We start from the raw sequence: 19,790 nt of genomic DNA, 5'->3' as shown, positions 1-19,790 counted from the left end.
GAAGGACATGTTGTTGTATTTTCCTATTTAAAATAGGAATCCAGTTGTTTATTTGCGCCTTTCGACATATTTCTAATATCATAAAATATAAACAATTAAATGAAAAATCCGCAGAATGTAACAATATTTGAATCATATTATTCGATTAATTGTCGGAATAATCAATAAATGAACTGATGACTGAAATTGTCGTGGCCATTTATGTAAAAGTTTTGTAGTTTATAATTTCTACCAGTTTTGTTTTGTTCTTTGGGTAGTGGAAATATATTTAAGTTAATTTAGATTCAAAATTTGTAATTCATTTTTATATTTGGAATTATTTAGATTACATTGTTAATTGTCAGACCCGCCCACCAATTTGAGCGATTAAGAACACACCGGGTGCTTGGTGGAGGTGTGGATTGTTTGGTGGATTGTTTGGTGAATGTCTGGGGTGGACGGGAGGCTTTTGTAGAATGATTTTTTGACCACTTGAACATTTGAACACTTGAATATTAAATCGAGAGTATTTTTTATTTCAACTAAGTTACAAGACCTTTTATTTCAACTTTAACAATAAATGAATCAGTAAAAGTGCGTACAAATCCCAAACCACCCGTTACCACCCACAGCCTTTATTGGAGTTTCTTTTTGCTTTTTTGGAACGAAAGGCTGCGACAGAAATAATTGCTAGTTACAGCCCTACTCACGTCCAAGTATTTTATATTATCACAGTTATAAGCTGCATTTATCTTCAAATCCTTTTTATGAGCCTAGTTTCCATTGTTACTGTTCCACTTGGAAAGCTAAACACCCCGCAGCATCCAGGATGGAAATACAAATCGCTAACTTCTGCTTTTATCACTGGGAATCTGTCTGGTTCCAGTCCAGAGGATGGAAGTTCAGCTTCTTTTCTACAGGAGCTGGATTTGGTCCAGGTCTTCTCCTTTAGTTTCTTATTTAGTTAATCAAGTGATCAAACGCTTTTATTCTGGGTGTGGGCTCAGATCGGGAGACATTTTCTGTTTATTGTTCAGGCTCATATTATCTTACATTGAATGCAGAAACAATTGAATTTGTTGTGTATTATAATTGTTATTGTTAACATACAATGAGCTCCAGTTTGAAAACAGGAGAAGGTGTGGGTTTGGATTTTGTGTGCAAGACCTCGTTTTTTGTTTTCTGTTTTTTGTGACTTTGTCTCCCCCTTTCTGCCGCCGCAGGAATCGCCTCCTATCAGTGCATGTCGTCTCCGGTGGGCTGGAACTCCCAAGGGCCTGACCTTTCCAACTGCACCTCTCCCTGGGTCAGCCAAATCGCTCAGAAGGTCGGTGCCTCGCACAAACACACATACCCTGATCAGCAAAGACACACAAACATGCGCTGAGCAAACGCCCCACAGCTCTCTCTCTCTCTCTCTCTCTCTCTTTATCTCTCTATCCGTCTCTCTCTCTTTTAAATGTCAAAACATTTGACATCACAAACACCTGATGTTTGTGATGTCCAGATCAAGAGCGGAGAAAACGCGGCCAACATCGCCGGGGAGCTGGTCAACCTGACCCGCGGCCGGATCTACGCCGGCGACATCAGCATGTCGGTCCGGCTAATTGAGCAGCTCTTGGACATCCTGGACTCTCAGCTGCAGGCCCTGAGACCAGCCAACAAAGAGTCAGCCGCACGCAATTACAACAAGGTAAATTTATAACGTGGGTGACCTTTAGTGGAAATGAGATGCGGAAATGTCAGCGATTGCGGGTTTAATTGTTCTTTTAATTTTTTCTGCTTTCAGCTGCAGAAGAGAGAGCGAACGTGCAAAGCATATGTTCAGGTGAGGCTGATGAGTGGATGAATGGAGGGACAGTGAGGAAAGTATAGCTTCCTGCTATGATAATTGTCAGGTCGTTATCACAAACGTCAACGTGTGTTCTGAGGATTTTAGTCTGATTCCCCCAAAATAAATTGACAGACGGCTTCGAACATCACTTTGCTGGCAACCTCAGTTTGACGTAGCTTGTGAGACCGACGGACTGTGTGTCTGCCACAGGGTCCTGTACTCTCACCATTCCTTCCAACTCACAGACCTCCAGCACAACATTCTGTCATCTGCAGAAATACTCAGGAAGCCGAGCCGGTGGATCGCTTTTTAGCCGGAGACCTACAAAGGCTCAAAAGTCCGATAAATTGGGCTGGTTCTGTTCTGCTGGAACCACTGGAGATGATGGTGCAAAGACGGATTCTTCATGAAACCAAGACAATCACGGGCAGCCCTGAGTATTTTTTTTAATGGAATTGAAATCTAGCTGTCCTGTGGAGCTTTATTTGATAATATTAGGGGAGCAAACAGCTTCCTGCCAGCAGACAGGTCAGAGATCAAGCTGTAGAGAAGTTAAACCTTGGGTAGTACGTGAAATGATCTTTTAAGCACAAAGCCAGTGTTCAATCCGTCTGCTAATGGGAAGAGTATGTCATAACATGCTGAGACGTGTATGACACAAGACTGGGCAAAGAGTTCTTCTCTGAAGCACAAAGCTTGTTAAAACATAATCTAAAAGAAGAACCGCAGCCAGCTAAGCAGAAGAGTGTATTAAGTGTTGTCTCATTGGAAGTAAAGACAACTATATTTAGAATTTTCTTCCACTTCCCATTTACACAGTATTACACTTTGTATTGGTCTATTGTGGAGTGAAAATAGTCTGAAAATACCTGTGCATGTGTAAAATTATCTGTGTGTGTGTAACACTGGATTTGTAACTCGTGTAAGCATCTTTGTGTGTAACTTTGGACAGTTGTCTGTGAAATATGATTTGTAAACCGTAAAAAAAAAAATTGTGCGTAACTCCAGGTACTTGTAAATATGTGGTCACGCAAACTTTTTAACTACAACCTCACAAACCTTCTCCTACATCTACAAATGTTACATAAGGGAAGTCGCCTGGTACACACACACACAAAACTGCATTTGCGCACAGATCAGGTTACGAATGCACGGGGATTTTTGAGACTCATTTCACTCTTCATCAATGTGAATCCATTGATGTTTATAACACGACAGAAAGAATGTGAATACCTCTTCTACTTCTGCACTGCACAGACAGCTGAACAGACCTACTGACAGGTAACTTTCCGTGTGTGTGTTTTTGTCAGGCTGTGGTTCAGATAGCCGATAACCTGCTGGGTCCTGAAGCCCTGGTGTCCTGGGCAGACATGAGCAACCTTGACCAGTCCCGCTCTGCATCGCTGCTGTTGGACGCGGTCGAGAAAGGAGCGTTTCTGTTGGCGAACAATCTCTACGAGGGCCGTTTCAGTGACAGAGCGCCTAATGTCGGCACGTTGACTCTCCACTTTCCTGCATATTTTCCCCCGATGCTGCCTGCAAGAATCCTGAACTCATCCACAAACGTGTACTCTTGTTTTTTGGGGTTTTTTTGTCAATTCACAGATCTGGAAGTGTATGTACTAAATACTGAGGCTGACATACAGGACTTGACTTTCCCACACTCGTATGACAGCGACAGCATCCTGCAGATATCGGCGCAGGCTCTGCAGCAGTACAGCAACAACGGTCAGTGGCGCCGGGAAAAATCGGTATTAACGAATGTTCATGGTGGTTTGTGGAAGTATTACATGTCTCTATATCAATACTTTAAATCTCTGAACACATTCTCGTTAGGGCTGCAACTAATGATTATTTTAGAAATCGATTGTACTATCGATTGTTCTGACAATTAATTGATTAATTGGGAACAAATAATGGGCACTTTCTGCTCATTTTTCATTTAAGCCTTTTTTATGTAATATTAGAAATACATTAAAAGATACAATAAACAAATAAATAAACATTTATTGCCTAAAATACAATAATAGCAATCTTTTAGGGTATGTTTCATAATTTGTAGCAAATGATGCATCTGTAGATAATTTGTAGCAAATAATGTATTTGTACATCTTCTAACATCAGCATGTCCATGATGTTAGGAGTGTTGATACTCCTAACATCAACATGACGAAAGGTTTTGCCCTTTCTGTTTGACTTGTAGTGTTGAGCTGATTTTTTGATTAGTTTTGGAAGCAACCGATTAAAAACAGGACAGCAAACGGTGCTTAAAAATATATTTTTTGATACAGACTTTGAGCCAGGTGAAGCTAAAATGCCACTTTGTAAGAGTTTTGGTTAGACCATCTTTACAGACAAAGATTTTTCTTTTTCATCTTGGATGCAAAATGTATATATTTTTTGTACAGTTTCGGTTTAGTTACTGCTCTGAGAGTGTTGTTCTTTTTGAGTCTGGATACGCTAGTTAACGATTAATCAATTATCAAATTAGCTGGCAGTCGTTTCAGTAATCGATTAGTCACGATTGATTTGATTAGTCGTTTCAGTCCTAATTCTCTTAAACTTCACGAAGTGATTTTCCGCCTGGGCTTTTGCTTTTGCAGGTCAGGTGAAGTTGGTCCTTTCCCTCTTCAAGAACCTGGGCCCCTTCCTCACCACCCAGAACTCAACTTTGCGTCTGGGACTGGGACTTGCCCAAGGCCAAGAGCCCCGGCGCAGGAGCCTGGTGGTCAACTCCCATGTCATCTCTGCCTCTGTGCACAGAGGCACCAACCGGGTGTACCTCACAGCGCCGGCGATCTTCACTCTCAGACATCTCCAGGTATGTGTATTTGCATCCAATTACGTCCAGATTAACATTTAGATAGAGTAAATCCCTCCTGTTTGGGTCCTGAGTTTCCTTCGCAGCCTCTCACGGGATATTCGGCCGTGTTTTTATTTTCGTCCGCAGCTGGAAAATCACTTTGGTCCCAACTGTTCTTTCTGGAACGCTTCGGGGGTTTCTGGCAGCGGCAGGTGGTCCACGCAGGGCTGCCGCCTGCTGCACACAAACAACACGCACACGACTTGTGCGTGCAACCATCTGTCCAGCTATGCGGTCCTCATGACTTACCAGCAACCAGTTGTAAGTTGCACATCTGTACACGACAGCATTGGATACAGCTTTAGACACGGACACGTTTGTTGGGCCTCCGGTAGAGATCAGCGGCAAGCACGCCAAGGATTTGGGCCGTGTAACTGAATGTAACTGCTGCAAAGAAGCACAAAATGAATGCAAACCGCACCGGGTGAAAAAAATAAACAAAGTCCAAGAGGACCAAGGACTTTCCTGGTGTGAATGCACCCTAAAACATCACAACGTTTCTCATCGAGGTGTCTGCTACCTCATGAGCACCGGTCAGTTAGCGTCAGCTTGGCTCCTCCTGAGGCAGGTGTAATAAAAGAGCTAAAACGTTTATTTGCCTGCATTCGGTTCCGAGCTGGAACAATAAATGGCGGCAGAGTAATATCAGACATCAGGTTGTTGAGTTTGTAGTAAAAATCAATAAAAAAAAAGCAGAACAAAGACGTTCCTGAAGCGTAGCGTCTCGTTCCCATGAACTCGATATCGTGTCTGGTCTGGTCTGGAGAGTTGTTGTAGGCGTCGTTAGAGCTCTAGAAATAAGAGAGGAACTGATTGAAAGTGTTTTTTTTGTTTGTTTTTTTTACACAATCCAGTGTGGGCAATTAATTTTGTCTCTAAATTTGAGTTAGGTTTGATCTCAACACTTAAAAACTGTTGTTTGCCAATATTAATAAAGCATGTCATGTTCTTTTTTACATGTGTTAGAATAGTTGATTATAAGACATGTCACTGCTGTTGTGTCAAATGGCAATTTGCCAAATTTTGCCTTATTTCTTCCTCTTGCTCAGAGAGCTCAGACTGACACTGTGGTTTCTAAATTAAGGAGGAAATCAGACGCAGAATAGGCGTTGGATTGCTGCTGCAGACATGCAGCAGGATATTTTGTCCTGCCATGAAATTAAATTAAGTGTTCCCTGCGAGATGTTCTCTTCATTAGCTGTGATTTATTCACATAAGTAGATGTTATGTAACAAACACACACACATAAATACACAGCTCAAAACACAATACAATACATCCACATGTGCTCTAGGATCTGCACCAACGTTCTGCCTCTGCATTCGTTCGTTCTTGTTGTTTTTCCACACGTCAATCGACGCCCCGCTGTGACATTTGCTTCACAGTTCGGCGCCGGTGTGGAGGAGCTTCTGGTCTACGTGGTTTCCTGGGTCGGCATCGCCGTTGCTCTTGTGTGTTTGGCTACCTGCCTTATCACCCTCTGCTGCCAGGGGGCGCCCTGGCACACTGACCACAGCACCATTCACTGCAACCTGTGGGCCAACCTGCTCATCACAGAACTCATCTTCCTTATCGGTGCCAACAAGACTAAGTATACGGTCAGTACTTTGCTATCAGACAAATCAGCATGAATTGGTTAATTTAGTTTTTTTTGTGGTTGCTCATTTTGCACTCCCGTTTCCAGGTCCTCTGCTCCATCACCGCTGGGCTGCTGCACTTTTCGCTGCTGTCCGTGTTCTGCTGGTTGTGCCTGGAGGCAGTGGAGCTGTACCTTCTGCAGAGGGAAGTGTTCGAGGGACGCAACTCCAGGAGGAAGTATTTTTACCTCTGCGGCTACTCTGTGCCCGGGCTGGTGGTGGCCGTGTCGGCAGCCATCGACTTCAGAGGATACGGTTCAAAAACGGCGTAAGTTGATGAATGTGGGAATTGCTCTGTTTTCCCTACTGTCTTTATTTTTTATTTTTTTTAAAGACACCAATTAGTGCACACAAAACAACCACTACAGGCTGGCAGACGGACGTTTTGATCTGCAAAATAACCAATTAGATTAGCAGAGAGAAAAGGCAACAACAAAAATTAACAAAGAAAAGTGTGAGAGGGAAAAAAAACAAGTTAAAATGCACACATTTTGGACAAAGACAAAACACAGAACATAACCAAGCGGTGTCACGACACAAAATGCAAGTGGGTTATGCTTTTTTATTTTCTTTGCAGTTATTTTCCAATTATTGTTTCCTCCCCATATGCTTTTTTTTTTTTTTTTTTAAATATTCCTTGCTTTAACTAATCTAGTGACACACACACATATTTTGGGTAAAAGTGGGAAAGAAAAAAAAAAACAAGCCAGAAAAAAAAGAATAAATAAGTAAGGACAACTAAAGAACATGCTGTGTGAGCTTATTGGTTGCTCCTCCCAATTCCTATCTACTCCCCTCAGAATATTTTACTGAAATTGTCAAATTGATTTTTTTATCTATTACTGTTGTGTGAGAACATCTATCCATTTTGATGTACTGATCTTTTTCCTGCTGCCTAACATCAACAAGAGGAGTTTTATTATTTCTCTGGCTGTTGGTCCTGTTACAGGTGCTGGCTGCGCACAGATAACTACTTCATCTGGAGTTTCCTCGGACCTGTAGCTGTCATCATTACGGTGGGTACTGCTGCATTGTATCGTGCAAATATTTTTCAGTTGTCTCTCATTTCTTTATTTCTTGTTTCCAAAGCGTCAGACATTATTTCTACAATCAGGGTTTTGTTTTAAACTGGACTGGTGGCACTTAACAAAATGTTCATACTCAAATTGTTTTCAGCTTATAACTAAAGTGAAAGTATCTTAAATCAGACGTTGCGATAACAGATGATCTCAGTTCCGGATGCCAATAACTTATAAAATAGCCAATTGGGGCTTCAGAATGAGAAACTAATGATTGTTGCATTGTTTCACGATTTGTGGAATGTACAAATCGTGAAACAATTTGTACATTCCACAATTTGCACAAATTGTGGAATGTACCCATCCTGGAGTGTGTATGTCGCACTCCAGGATGATCTCTCATGAGATCATTATGATCTCATGAGATAAAAATTAGATCATTATTATCTCATGATCTCATTAAGATCATAAGATAATAAATGTCTTGCTGCTCAAATGTCAAATGCATGTTGCAAAAACGTTGACGTCTGAGTCAGGTTAGCAGGAACTCAGGATGCACTCTGTCAGCAGAAGATGTTTTTTAAAAAAAAAAAGTTTTTTAACGTTTGACAGTTCTGTTCTCCAGTTTACCTTTTGAGATTGTTCTGTGCAATACGCTGCCACTGTCAAGAACAACGACTGGATTGAAAATGATTGACAGAGCAGCCAAAGTCCAAGCGAAAACTTTGAAAGCCTTCAGAAAACCTGAAAAATGGATAAACAGCACTTTGAAATATTACAATGAAATGTTGCTGTTGTAGAGGGATAAAAAAAGAAAGTTACAATGTTTTGTGTCTCTCTAATGTCATTAAATAACATATCTGTCTTTGCTCGTTTGCCTCAGTTGAACCTGGTTGTCTTGGTGATGACCCTACACAAGATGCACAGCACTGCTGCACTCAAGCCCGACTCCAGTCGCCACGACAACCTCCGGTCAGTCAGACTGCCTCGTGCTGTTTGAATAAAGGTCACGGTGTCTGAATGAGTTTAAATCGGTACAATGTTTGAAGAATTCGTGGCGTGTCGAGCTTTTACAGCGCCACCTTTTTTTTTTTTCTGTTTTTTTTTATGTGTGAAGTCGGAAATTTCAAGGTTTTTGAGTTAACATTGACAAAAAGTCTCTCTGAGGTTTTGAAATCAGCATCACCTGGATGTTGGATAGAGACGAAATATGAAAGAATCAACTTTCTGCACGTAACAGGGAATATGTGTGAGCTTTGTCCGTTACCTTTGCTTGAGCTTGCCGTGTGTCTCACGGTGGGGTTCCCGCTTTGCTTTTATACAACTGTTCGGAGAAAAACTCAGGAACATTTTTGTTCAAGGTTTAGATTCGTTGTGAATTACACGCAGAGCCGAACATCCACAGAGGAAATAAAAAAAAAGAAAGTGTGGAAAAGTTTTCGGTACAGCAACAGGAAATCTTGTTACTGTGAATATTTCAGAGGTAGATTTATTCCAAAAGGTATTGAGTCATACGTAAGATAGTGTTTGTAACGTATTTGTTCAGGTTCTGCGGGAAAACAGAATTCATGTGACATTAAAATGTTTCAAAACCCCAGTGTGAGGTTTATGTCGACTTGTGCTGATAGACAAAAAAACTTATCTCTGTCCCTGTGACAAAATAAAAAAACAAACAGTTAATGTGGACAGGAACGCAGCTGGGGAATGTCAAGCAAGAGGTAATCAGGTCGCCATCTCCTCCTCAGTGTGTTTTGTCATAACACAAAACAGGAAGGTGAAACGTTTCTGTGGGGTGTCCAAGATGGCGTCCACTGATGATGTTCAAAACTCAGAACAGATCTGAAATTCAGGGATTTTCTTTAAAAAATGGATTTCTTTAAAGGACTAAGTGACAAATAAATTTAAAAAAGCATGCTGTTATTTATTGAAGCTTTTTTTTATGAGTTGCAAAATCCATTCTTTGTTTTATCACCTTACAGCCACAAAATGTAACGTATTTTCTGGAGCCTCTGTGTGGCAGACCAACAAAAGCAGTGCACAGATATAAAGTATAAAATATGAGGTAGTTTTCGGCATTTTGTTTTTGCACACATAAAGTGTCATATATTTGCTTTCACCCGCCCTGAATTAACACTTTCTAGAACCACTGCAAGCCTTTTAGAAAAGGCCTTTGCCAGATTTGAGATGTTTTTGCTATTTCATATTTGCAAAATTGGCTCAAACTCAGCCGCATACAATCAGTGGGGTCTGTGTACATTTTCAACTCTGCCCACAGATTATATTCAGATTTAGACGTGAATAATAATCTACTCCTGTTGTTGTTCTGCTCCACATTTACGTTTTTTGCAGGCTCTCTCTATCTCCATCACCACTGTGTTTAATTTGTAAAAAAATAATAAATAAAGTGAAATAAAATAACCTCCCTGTATCTTGTGTGACCCTGCTGTTTGGCCTGCAGGGCCTGGGCCGTGGGCTCCCTGACTCTCCTATTCCTGCTGAGCGTCACCTGGTCCTCGGGCTTGATGTTCCTGTCGGGTCCGTCTCTCCTGCTGGCTTACCTCTTCACCTCCCTCAACACAGCCCAGGCGCTCCTCATCACCATCCTCCACTGCACGCTCGCCAGAAAGGTCAGCATCCAGGAGTCGTTATGCAATGGCACACGTCCGTTTCTCTGCGACTAAACTCTCCGTCTTGCGTAAACGGCGGTTTAGGGTCAGAAGGATTACGGCCGATGCCTGCGTCTCTCCCAGTGCTGCGCCACGTCCTCCTCCAGCTCTCCGGACTCGGTGAAAGGCGCGGCGCTTCGCTCCAACAGCCGCTACACCAGCAGCCAGAGCCGGAGAGCTACGGCGAACAGACAGGTGCGTTTTACCTGCCGGCGGCTCTGTTTGACCCCCAGCCACTGTTTAACCGCGAGCTCATTTCCCACTCCAGAGCCGCATCAGGAGGATGTGGAACGACACGGTTCGCAGGCAGACCGAGTCCTCCTTCATCGCCGCAGATGTTAACAATACTCCGACTCTTAACAGAGGTGAGGTTTGGGGAATTAGCTCTGCTTTCAGCCTGCTGTGAAAATAAAAAAAAAAGCAAAACATTTTGACGCGTTTTGCTCTCTCTCCTTCAGCTGCTTTGGGAAACCATTTTCTGACGAACCAAATGCTGCAAACTCATGCTGGAGCTTCTCCCTATGACACGATGCTGGCGCAGGGATACAATCAGCCCTTCACTTCCACTGGTACGTCGCATTAAATCACCTGTGAGCTTTCCATTTTTACTGGTACATCTAAGAAAACAAGTGGGTGCTCTGGATCTCAGTGTTTTTTATAGGATATTTTTATTGTTGAGCGTATGTTCAGAGTCACTTTAAATTATTACTCAACTTCAGATGTGAATATTTCATGGGACAAAAGTTAATTGTGTCTCTATTGGGGAAGATTCCAGAAAAAAAAACACTTTTCAGTATTTTCAAAATATTAAAATAAACTGATATTATGTAGGAGTGTAAAAATTCAACATTGTAATTTAAAGAACATGTTTCAGTATCATTTTGTGAAATTAGGGATACGTCAGCTGCTAAATCTAAATAATAATGCTGTGAAAAACTATTTGCACTTTTTTTTGGTCACATTCTTTTAGATTATATGTGTAAAAATCAGGCTGTAATTATAATTGGCCTGGGAGATACTTGCAAATTTCCATTAGAGCTGCCTGGATGTTGGACACACAGCTGATATTACAAATCCTAAAAAGCAAAGCTGGTGCACTGGTGTGTCAACCACAACCCCAATGCTGACATTCATTGGCGAGTTCACGCTGCTACCGGTCCCATCGGGCCACCGCGCCCAAAAAAATGGCCGAAAAAAGGCAACAGACAGACCTGTTTATCACCTGTGCTAAGCCAATGCAGCTGTAATCAAAGTATATAAAATATAACTTTACGTCAACAAATACCAAGATTAGACAACAATATTCAATATGAAAGTTAGAGGTTAAAAGCTCATAAACTGAAAGCCTGAAAGAGTGGCTATAGATCATTTTATGTGTAATGTAACATAATTTTTAATAATGTACATCGATAAAGATTTGTGTGCTTGTTTTTGTTCATCATGTTTACTGTCTTATTCTGTCCCTGAACCTTATAAAGCTTTAAGTTTATTTCAGTCTGAGAAAGATGACTTTTTTTTTGCCAATTTCTTTTTTTTTTTCTTTTAATGTTTTTTGTTGTTTATAAATGTTTTTCACACTTTCCTTCTCTGTCTCTGTGTGTCTTTACGTGGACCAGTAGGAACCTTCAGAAACAAACAGAGTATGACCTCTTTTTCTTTTGTGCTCCTTTAAGTCATTGAGCACCATTTCTTTTTTCAATTCATTCAGCACAACAGCTGCAGAAAGTAAATTTGCACAAACCATGTAGTCTTCTTGCAAAATTATTCGTGCTTCTTTTTCGTCTCAACATTTTGTCACGCTCAGTCTGTCCTGCGAAAATGGAAGATATGGCCGCCCAACTAAACAGCAAACATGTAGAAGAAGTTTGTCCAAAATTGATCTTTTTGCCCTTAAAAGAAACAATGGGTCAGGAGAGCTGGTCAGGGTTGATAGGAAGTTGGAGCGAAATACAAGGTAATACTGGAAGTAAAGTTTTGGGAAGCTGAAAAAGACCCTCAACATACAGCGATAGTCTTCAATGGAATAGCTTAAAACAAAGCATATTCATGTGTATCATTGTTCCAATCAAGGTCCAGACCTGAATCTGACTGAAAATCTATGACAAGATTTAAAAGTCCAACTCAGCTTGAGCTATTTAGCAAGAAAAGGGAGACATTACAGTCTCACGTGCATAGATGGTAGAGTCATAGCCCAAAAAGCAGCAACATGAGCCTTCGCAAAGTATTAATTCAGGACAGATGAAAACACATTTAAAAAAATTGTGATGGTTATTCATTTAGAATCCCAACAAAATCCATTGAAGGTTGTAATGTGACAATGTGGGATAATGTTGAAGAGGTGGAAATACTTTTGCAAGGTGCTGTAAAGGCATAACTTACACCTCTCCATGTTTCAACATGAGCAGACATTTCATTAAGGAACAGCTTGTTTATCTCCCAAGTCCTCCTAGTAACGCTCCACCTTCAGCGACATATGAACGCCAATCTGTATCCATTCATAAATTCGTTCATTCATTATGTGCCTTTCCGTCTTTGTTTCAGTCTTCTCTGTTTTTTTTGTTTTTTTTACTTTAATATCTTTATTTCTCCTCACAGAGGGCGGAGTGTCACAGAGCCAGGAATCCTGCGCCTTGGACAGTGTTTGTCTCAATGGAGGCTACACCCCAAACACCTTCACCCTTCATGGTCTGGGTACAACGCCCGGGTCCCGAGCGGGAGTAGTGGGCAGCGCCGACCTCCTCAGGGAGGGGGGTGTTGGGCTTGGAGGTGATGACGTCTCGCCGGGGCTCCTCACGCCGCACAGCTCGACAGATCTCAACAGCGGAGCCGGAATGCGTCGTAATCTGTCCGATGCGGTGGCTCTGGAGAAGATGATCATCTCGGAGCTGGTGCAGAGCAACCTGCGCCCCTCCGTTCCCATGCCCGTTCCGCCCGAGCGCTATGGGAGCCTGGCGAGGCCGCATCACCACGAGAGGCCAGCTCTTACTCACACCGCTACGTTAACCCGCCACCCGCAGCCCTCGCAAGAGGGCTGGTCTGCCACGGTGCAGCCGAGCTCCCGGCAGAACGCGCAAGAGGGCTGGGCACATGCAAGGCCGCCCGCACAGGACGCCGAGGCAAATGCCGCCACACGGGGTCAAGAGCATGGCACCACGCCTCGCTTACAAGATGACTGGTCACACGGACGCATTTCTGGAGATTCCGACACCCAGGAGTTACTCAAAGACGGAGACCGCTCACAGCTGCAAGGTACTCTGGGCAGGCGTGGACACCAGGAAAGGCAGCCGGCTCGACCACCAGATGTCCAAGCTCGGCCTTATTCTACCCTAAGCCGCACCCCGGGTACCTTGTCCCGCCACCGCAGCACGGCGGAGTCTACTGGAGGGGCAGAGCGAGACAGGGATCGCTATCGAGACAGACCTCTCCCTCCCCCTCCTCCCCCACCACCACAGGAGTCAGAGTCGCTGTACAAGGCTCTGGAAGAGCCACTGCTTATGAAGCAGAGAGAAGCGGTTGTAGAGGCATGGAGAGGTGGCCAGGACAGGGAAAAGGAGGAGACATTTCTGCTGAACAGAGACGGAATGTCTGACGACTGGAGAGGAGGAACCGAGAGGGGAAGAGACGAGTCTTTTACCTCTCATAAGCGAGATGGCACGATGGATGAGTGGAGGGCTGGCATCGAGAGAGGCAGGGAGGAATCTAAAATGCTCGAGAAGAGAGACGGACGACTCGAGCTGTGGCGAGCAGGGGAGACAGAGCAGGGGGAGACTTTTATCACTCAGAAGAAAGACTTTGGTATGGATGGTTGGAGAAGTGAGGTAGAAAGAGAGTCGGACGAATCCTTTTTCCTGAAGGACAGAGATGGGTGGAGGGCAGGGATCGAACGAGAGAGCGAGAAACAGAAGGACAGAGCTCTGGATGTTTGGAGAGGCGGGATAGATTTGGACAGGGAGGAGTCTTTCTCATTCGAAAACAAAGATGGAGGCCTAGACGGGAGGATGAGAGGGAAAGACAGAGGGTCTCTGCGGTATCATGGCGAGCGACAGGATTCAGACAGCTTCACCCTACCTTTAACGCCCGATCTCGACTTGGACCCAGACTCCTCGCCCATCTACACACGGGATTCGAACCCGTCCCCTCTATACCCTGGAGACCGCCGCTCTCCGCCACTGAACATCTTCTCCCGAAACTCTCCGCCGACAAACATCTTCGTGCCACGAGAAGACAACTCGCCGCCGGGTAAACTCTACTCCCGCCACTCTCCGCAGGTGTACAGCCGCAGCGGCTCCCCTCCCCGCTTTTACACCCGCACCTCTCCGCCGACTCACATGTACCCAGACAGCAGCCCCGAAGGCCCAGAAGAAGTCAGCCCTACCAGTGGGCATCAGCCCCAGCGGCCCACTCTGGAGCTGCCCTACAGCCTGGGGCGCCCGCCGTTAGGCCCACGGCCCAATCACTTGCAGACCTTCTACCAGCCCCCGCCACTGGCTTCAAACGGAGAGACAGGGTACGCGGCAGAGCCCACTTCTGAGGGAGACGACGGACAGATGCAGCGGGTGACGAGCCTGTGACTAGGGCGGTGGTGATTGGGGTATAGATACCAGGGAGGAGGAGGAGGATGTTGACAATTTCAACAAAGTGAAGACCAAAAAGATGGAATCTAAGATTATGCTTTAGAAAAATAACAATGTTGGACTTCTTTAACAATTCTGGCATTTTACATGATGGCTCCTCCCTGCTTCTACGCCCCAATCACCACGAGATTCTCCCCCTTCCCCGTGTTTTGTTACTTTTGTACGACTGTGATCCATTTATAGCTGCTTCTCCTCCTGCTGCTCCCCTCTTCTGTCTTTCCCGAAACGCCCTTGTGTCTTCCCATATCATTGGTGCTTTCCTTAATCCGTCCTCGTCGCCTAGGTTTTGCTTCATCGGCTGGGTGTTGCCCCTCCCTGTAGCAAACAGTGTGTCAAAGAAGCACTTGTGTGTTGCCAAAACAAAACAAAAAAAAGAAATCCTTTCAAAGAACTCGTGCATGACTTTATAGTGGCTTTGCAAGGCTACATACTGTAGGAGGACGCGCTGAGTGAGTGTGCATAGCTTGATGAGCATGTGTGTCTGTAAGGATGGGTATATGTGCGTATGACAGAGAAAGTATGTGTATATAATACATTATTGAATATTTAATGTATCACATTGAAGCATTTTATCAATACCGACTGGAGGAGCTGGCCGTCTCTCTCCTCCTCCTGATTTTGACTCGACCCATTTCACATCAAGACCAAAAAACTTTTGTTCCCCCCAGAGCTGCCGCGAACTGCCCCGTGGAGGAACTCGCTGACCGCAGAGCTGGAGATTGTGTAAAACCTGAGAGATTTTCTGCAAACCCCTCCTGAGATCCTTGTACATATCGACCTCAAGTGTTCTGATTGTCTTGTATTGCTATTGAAGTTCAAGTAAACATGTGAAATAAATGTTCCTGTTTTTCTGTTTGTGTGCACAAAGAGAGATGGAGGCATTCAGAGAAATGATCGAAATTTTTGTTAATAATTAATCGAGGATAATTTTAAAAAATGATCTTCTGATGATGATGTTCTTTTCAGAAACCCTGGATAGCACATGATGAATTAGAAAATATAGTTATGTACATTTTAGAGTGGATAAATAAATGCTACTTTATACATCTACTGTGGAATCTGGGTCGATTTGCCCCCTTTGCCAATTCATGCCTTGATTTCATCTGTGCATGTTGCCAGTTTCTACCTGTAAACCGAACATGTATTATCCATCTGTTTACCCGTTTTATATCACTTTGTCTCTTGGTAGTTAAAGGGATAGTTCATAATGACTGGAGTGGGGTTCTGTTATGAGGCTGATATCTTACCTGCAGTCAGTAATTTAGCTTAAATCCAGTTGGACCCAGGGTCTAATGCCGCCACCATGTCCAAAAGGATCCAAGGCCAAAATGGACTCCAGCCCGTTTCAGAAACGGTACAGACGTTTATGTATAAACTGTTGTGTTTGCATTGAGAGTTTATTTATGAAGAAGTCAAAAGAGTATAGACCTGGGAAATGGAGGTAGGGGGTGGCAATTTGGGATTTCTATGTGAAGCAGATTTTAGGAGTGCATTCACACCAGTCCTTTTTAGTCCGTTTTCATCAAACTCTAGTTTGTTTGCCTAGAAAGCCCGGTTTGTTTGGAGAGGCGTGAATGTGCAATCGAACTCTGATACACCTACAACTTAGGTCTCGTTTTTGATAAATGTGAACTCTGGTGCAGTTTGAATGCACATGTGGACATAAACGGACCGGAGACCGCTTCAAAGGCGGGAAGCGGACTGTGCATTCTGGGTAAACACAACATAAACAAACGCATTAGTTTAGCGCAAGCGAAAGAAAAGGCTTGTGGTCTCCTACCAAAGACAAAAGAGAAATACTCTTAACTAAAACTTCACTTTTGTGTACATTTTGAGAAGAAGGAAGCTGTGCTTGTCGTCTTGTTCAGAGACTTTCGTGTCGTTTCCTTCAGTAGTTCTTGGCGCAGCGCCACCACAGGTGAGGAGGTGAACAAGATTTTCAAAGGTTTTTGGTTTGTTTGAGACACTGTAGTGTTAAAGCCACCTGCACAAGCTGAAAATGTAACAAATGTTGCAATTTTAGTCCCCAGTCCAGCCCAGTCTACCAGGTTATCAGATGTGAAAGCACTTCTGGTCAGAGTTACTATCTGATAGAACAACATGGCAATGATGAATAAACTGTATTTTTGCTTATCACCCCTCTTTATCAGGCAAGAAACAAGATATTTCACTCAGAAATATTTCACACAGGCGGATTATTAGTGGTGTGGTGCTTCTTCTACGCTGATTGTTGCACAGTTTCCTGTGTAACAATCAGCCATTTCTCTGAATATATCTACTGAATGCAAATGGCCTAAATGATTATAAAGCGGTGTTTGCATATATCTCTGTCATGTTCTTAATGTGTTCTGAGACGACAGACGTCTTTGGTCTCGGCCTTTCTCTGATGAGCTGTTAGCTTAATCTTTGTGATCAGATAATCTGGATTTATACTAAATGATAGTAATCTGACACAGGTAAGACATTAACCCTTTAGAGCATTTTTTAACAAAACCTCACTTTAAAATTTCAGTTTGAATAAGTATTTTTGATCAATAAGAGATGAATAATGATTAAATTGGACAAGTCTTACCTATTTAATTTATTGTATACAATTTTTTTTTTTAATTCTTTATATTATACCCTAATTTCATTCATTGTGTGTCTGGTTCTCATTCGGACCAGTTGACCCATGAAATGAGACATTATGACTCCTTATCAAATCAAAACTAATTATGACTGTAAGATATTAATGGCCAAACTGAGGGCAAAGGTCACCAAGGCAGATACAAACTGATGGTCGATACGAGGCGTTCAATGGCACACTGCTCTTTTACGGACCCAAAATATCCGATCAACCGAAACGTAAAACCAGGAAAGTATGAAATGGTGAAGGGATCTCATGGCTGACGGTCTCTGCTGTGTGGCATTTAGGACAACGACTCTGACATATTGCAACATCTCTGTACAAAACATGAAACGGCTGCAAAACAGTGCAAAAGTCTTAGGTCATCCTGTATTTCCACTCTAAGACTCTAAAGAAAAGTCACTTCTTCAGGCTTTCTACAAGTCTTTTAAATATTTTCTTTGGAGTCCACTCATTTCCTGTGCGGTGCTAGTACCTGACCACAGCAGCACGTAATAAAATGTTTTCTTTGAAAAATTAGGAAAATGCAGATAAAAAGTTTCTATGATCAGAAAAAAGGAGATGCATTGTCTTCTAGTTGATTGATTACTTGTTGCCAAGATCTCAGTTTTGTTTGTGTTAAACTGTTTAACCTGTTTTTTTTGTTTGTCGTTTTTTTTTCATTTTTAGAAAATAAAGGAATGGGAACATCTGAGTTCCTGTGCCTCTTGTAGCAAAGTGAAAACGTTTCATCACTGGTTCTTTGCTACTTCTTAAGTAGACACAAAACCAGTTTCGCCCATGAATTTTGAAAGCTTTTTGGGTGCAGAGGTCAAACAAATATCCTTTTAGATGTTGACAGATATTGGGGCTGTTACTCTGTGAAAAAGAAAATCTTTAAAAGACCTGAAGAAATAGAAAGAAATATTGATTAAAGCCATTTTTTACTTAAGAACTGAGGGATAACTTAATGACTTTTGCACCAAACTGTACAGAAACCAAGAGATAAAAAAAGAAAATTGTTGCTGAAAACATCCAACGAATCACTGGTGCGGATCTTTTTAATGAAGATAAAATTATCAATTTGAAATGATTATAGAGCAGCAGTGCAGAACGCATTCAGTGACAAATCACTTTAACTGGAAGTTTTATCAAAAGGATAACTTTACAAGTTCGATCGTTGTACATGATCATTACATTTCTGAGAAAATTTGAAAATATGGAAAAACGACATTTTCACAGGCAATATAAGTATAAAGAAACTGGTACATGTGACAATGTAGCCATATTTTGAAGTAAGAGGCGATGAAATCAGAGACACCTTGTTCCTGAAACTCCAGTGATGGAGTTGATGAGATTCATTTTAGGCAGCAGAGAAGAACTCGGTGAAACGATGAGTTCAGATAGTTCTGCTGAGAAGAAAGATTAACTACAAAACTTAATTTAAAAATGACTGTGTATGATTTTAATGACAGGAATAAAGATTGTATTACTTCTCTTGATCAAATAAAGATTTTTTTACTATTAATTTACTTCTATGGTGTGGTTTCACATTAATCTTTTGCAAAGTGTTGTATTATTGAGGAGGGTTTGGTTAATAGACTCATTTTAAGTTTAATGTAATCTCTCTCTCTCTCTCTCTCTCTATATATATATATATATATATATATATATATATATATATATATATATATAGTATATACTGTATATATATACATATATATAAACTTTTACCAACCATTTTCATTTTTAAGTCTTCAGTTTTCTAAATAAATAAAAATTGTTTCATTGTATTTTCATTTTCGACTTTTACGTAGATCATCAGACAAGAAAAGATGTAAAAAAAACAACCAAAAAAAACAATTCAAATGTAAGACTAAAAGAGAAAAGAACGAAGAGGAAACAGAAAGATGATCCGGTGCAGATGAAAATTTGGTGAAAACAAATTATGAAAATAAAGAAAAAACAAACACTGAAACGATTACCAATAGAATAACACACAATCAACCAGGTGCAAAAATTTTCAGATCTAAATATAAATTTACTTCATCAAACCTTTATAAATGAAGTACATGAAGTACATAAGTTTTTTATGTTTTAAAAATACAAAAAAAGGTTCGTAAAAACTTACAAACCTTATGTTTTTACAAAACATATCAGAAACTCTAAATGTTTAGATGGCAAAGCAGACCTTCCTGTGAATATTCAGGCCTAAGTATAAACATTAATGTTTATTATCAGCCTGTAATTTTGCATTCATTGTACAAAATCATATTCTTGCTTATCACGTTTTCTAAAACTGAAAATGCAAACACTTTTTTTGTGAATTTTCTAGTAGAATGAGCTTCAGATATTTGGAGTACAGTACGTTTTGGTAGAGTTTAATTTCACACAAAAAATGCATTATTTCCAGTGGCATATTATTTCACTTATATCAAGATATTTTTACTATGACAATAGCGACAGTATCTGCCAGTGGAAATAATACTTTTTCATCAATATTGAGGAATTATTTATTTAAAATAAGCTCCTACATCTTGTAGAAAATTACTT

General features: G+C 41.7%; 1 protein-coding gene across 6 annotated transcripts in view; it reads left to right on the top strand.

Annotated features, from left to right (window-relative positions):
* LOC114144595 (adhesion G protein-coupled receptor L1) overlaps positions 1-18,769 on the top strand; it is a 60,632-nt gene extending 41,863 nt beyond the window's left edge. For 2 of the 6 annotated variants that reach the window (XM_028017612.1, XM_028017609.1), the window contains 17 exons: positions 1,203-1,306; positions 1,487-1,672; positions 1,769-1,807; positions 3,124-3,304; positions 3,419-3,541; positions 4,417-4,634; positions 4,764-4,937; positions 6,062-6,274; positions 6,361-6,581; positions 7,263-7,329; positions 8,216-8,304; positions 9,791-9,959; positions 10,044-10,193; positions 10,267-10,363; positions 10,457-10,567; positions 11,615-11,638; positions 12,594-18,769. In XM_028017612.1, coding sequence (XP_027873413.1) covers positions 1,203-1,306; positions 1,487-1,672; positions 1,769-1,807; positions 3,124-3,304; positions 3,419-3,541; positions 4,417-4,634; positions 4,764-4,937; positions 6,062-6,274; positions 6,361-6,581; positions 7,263-7,329; positions 8,216-8,304; positions 9,791-9,959; positions 10,044-10,193; positions 10,267-10,363; positions 10,457-10,567; positions 11,615-11,638; positions 12,594-14,569 — 4,142 coding nt within the window. In that variant the 3' untranslated portion in view covers positions 14,570-18,769. The remainder of the gene's footprint in view (positions 1-1,202; positions 1,307-1,486; positions 1,673-1,768; positions 1,808-3,123; positions 3,305-3,418; positions 3,542-4,416; positions 4,635-4,763; positions 4,938-6,061; positions 6,275-6,360; positions 6,582-7,262; positions 7,330-8,215; positions 8,305-9,790; positions 9,960-10,043; positions 10,194-10,266; positions 10,364-10,456; positions 10,568-11,614; positions 11,639-12,593) is intronic. The other 4 variants (XM_028017608.1, XM_028017610.1, XM_028017611.1 and 1 more) reach the window with 3 other exon arrangements.
* Positions 18,770-19,790: the final 1,021 nt, after the last annotated feature.

This window comes from Xiphophorus couchianus, chromosome 5 (genome assembly GCF_001444195.1).
Source record: "Xiphophorus couchianus chromosome 5, X_couchianus-1.0, whole genome shotgun sequence".
Lineage (NCBI taxonomy): Eukaryota > Metazoa > Chordata > Actinopteri > Cyprinodontiformes > Poeciliidae > Xiphophorus > Xiphophorus couchianus.
This window is presented reverse-complemented; position numbering and strand designations above follow the sequence as displayed.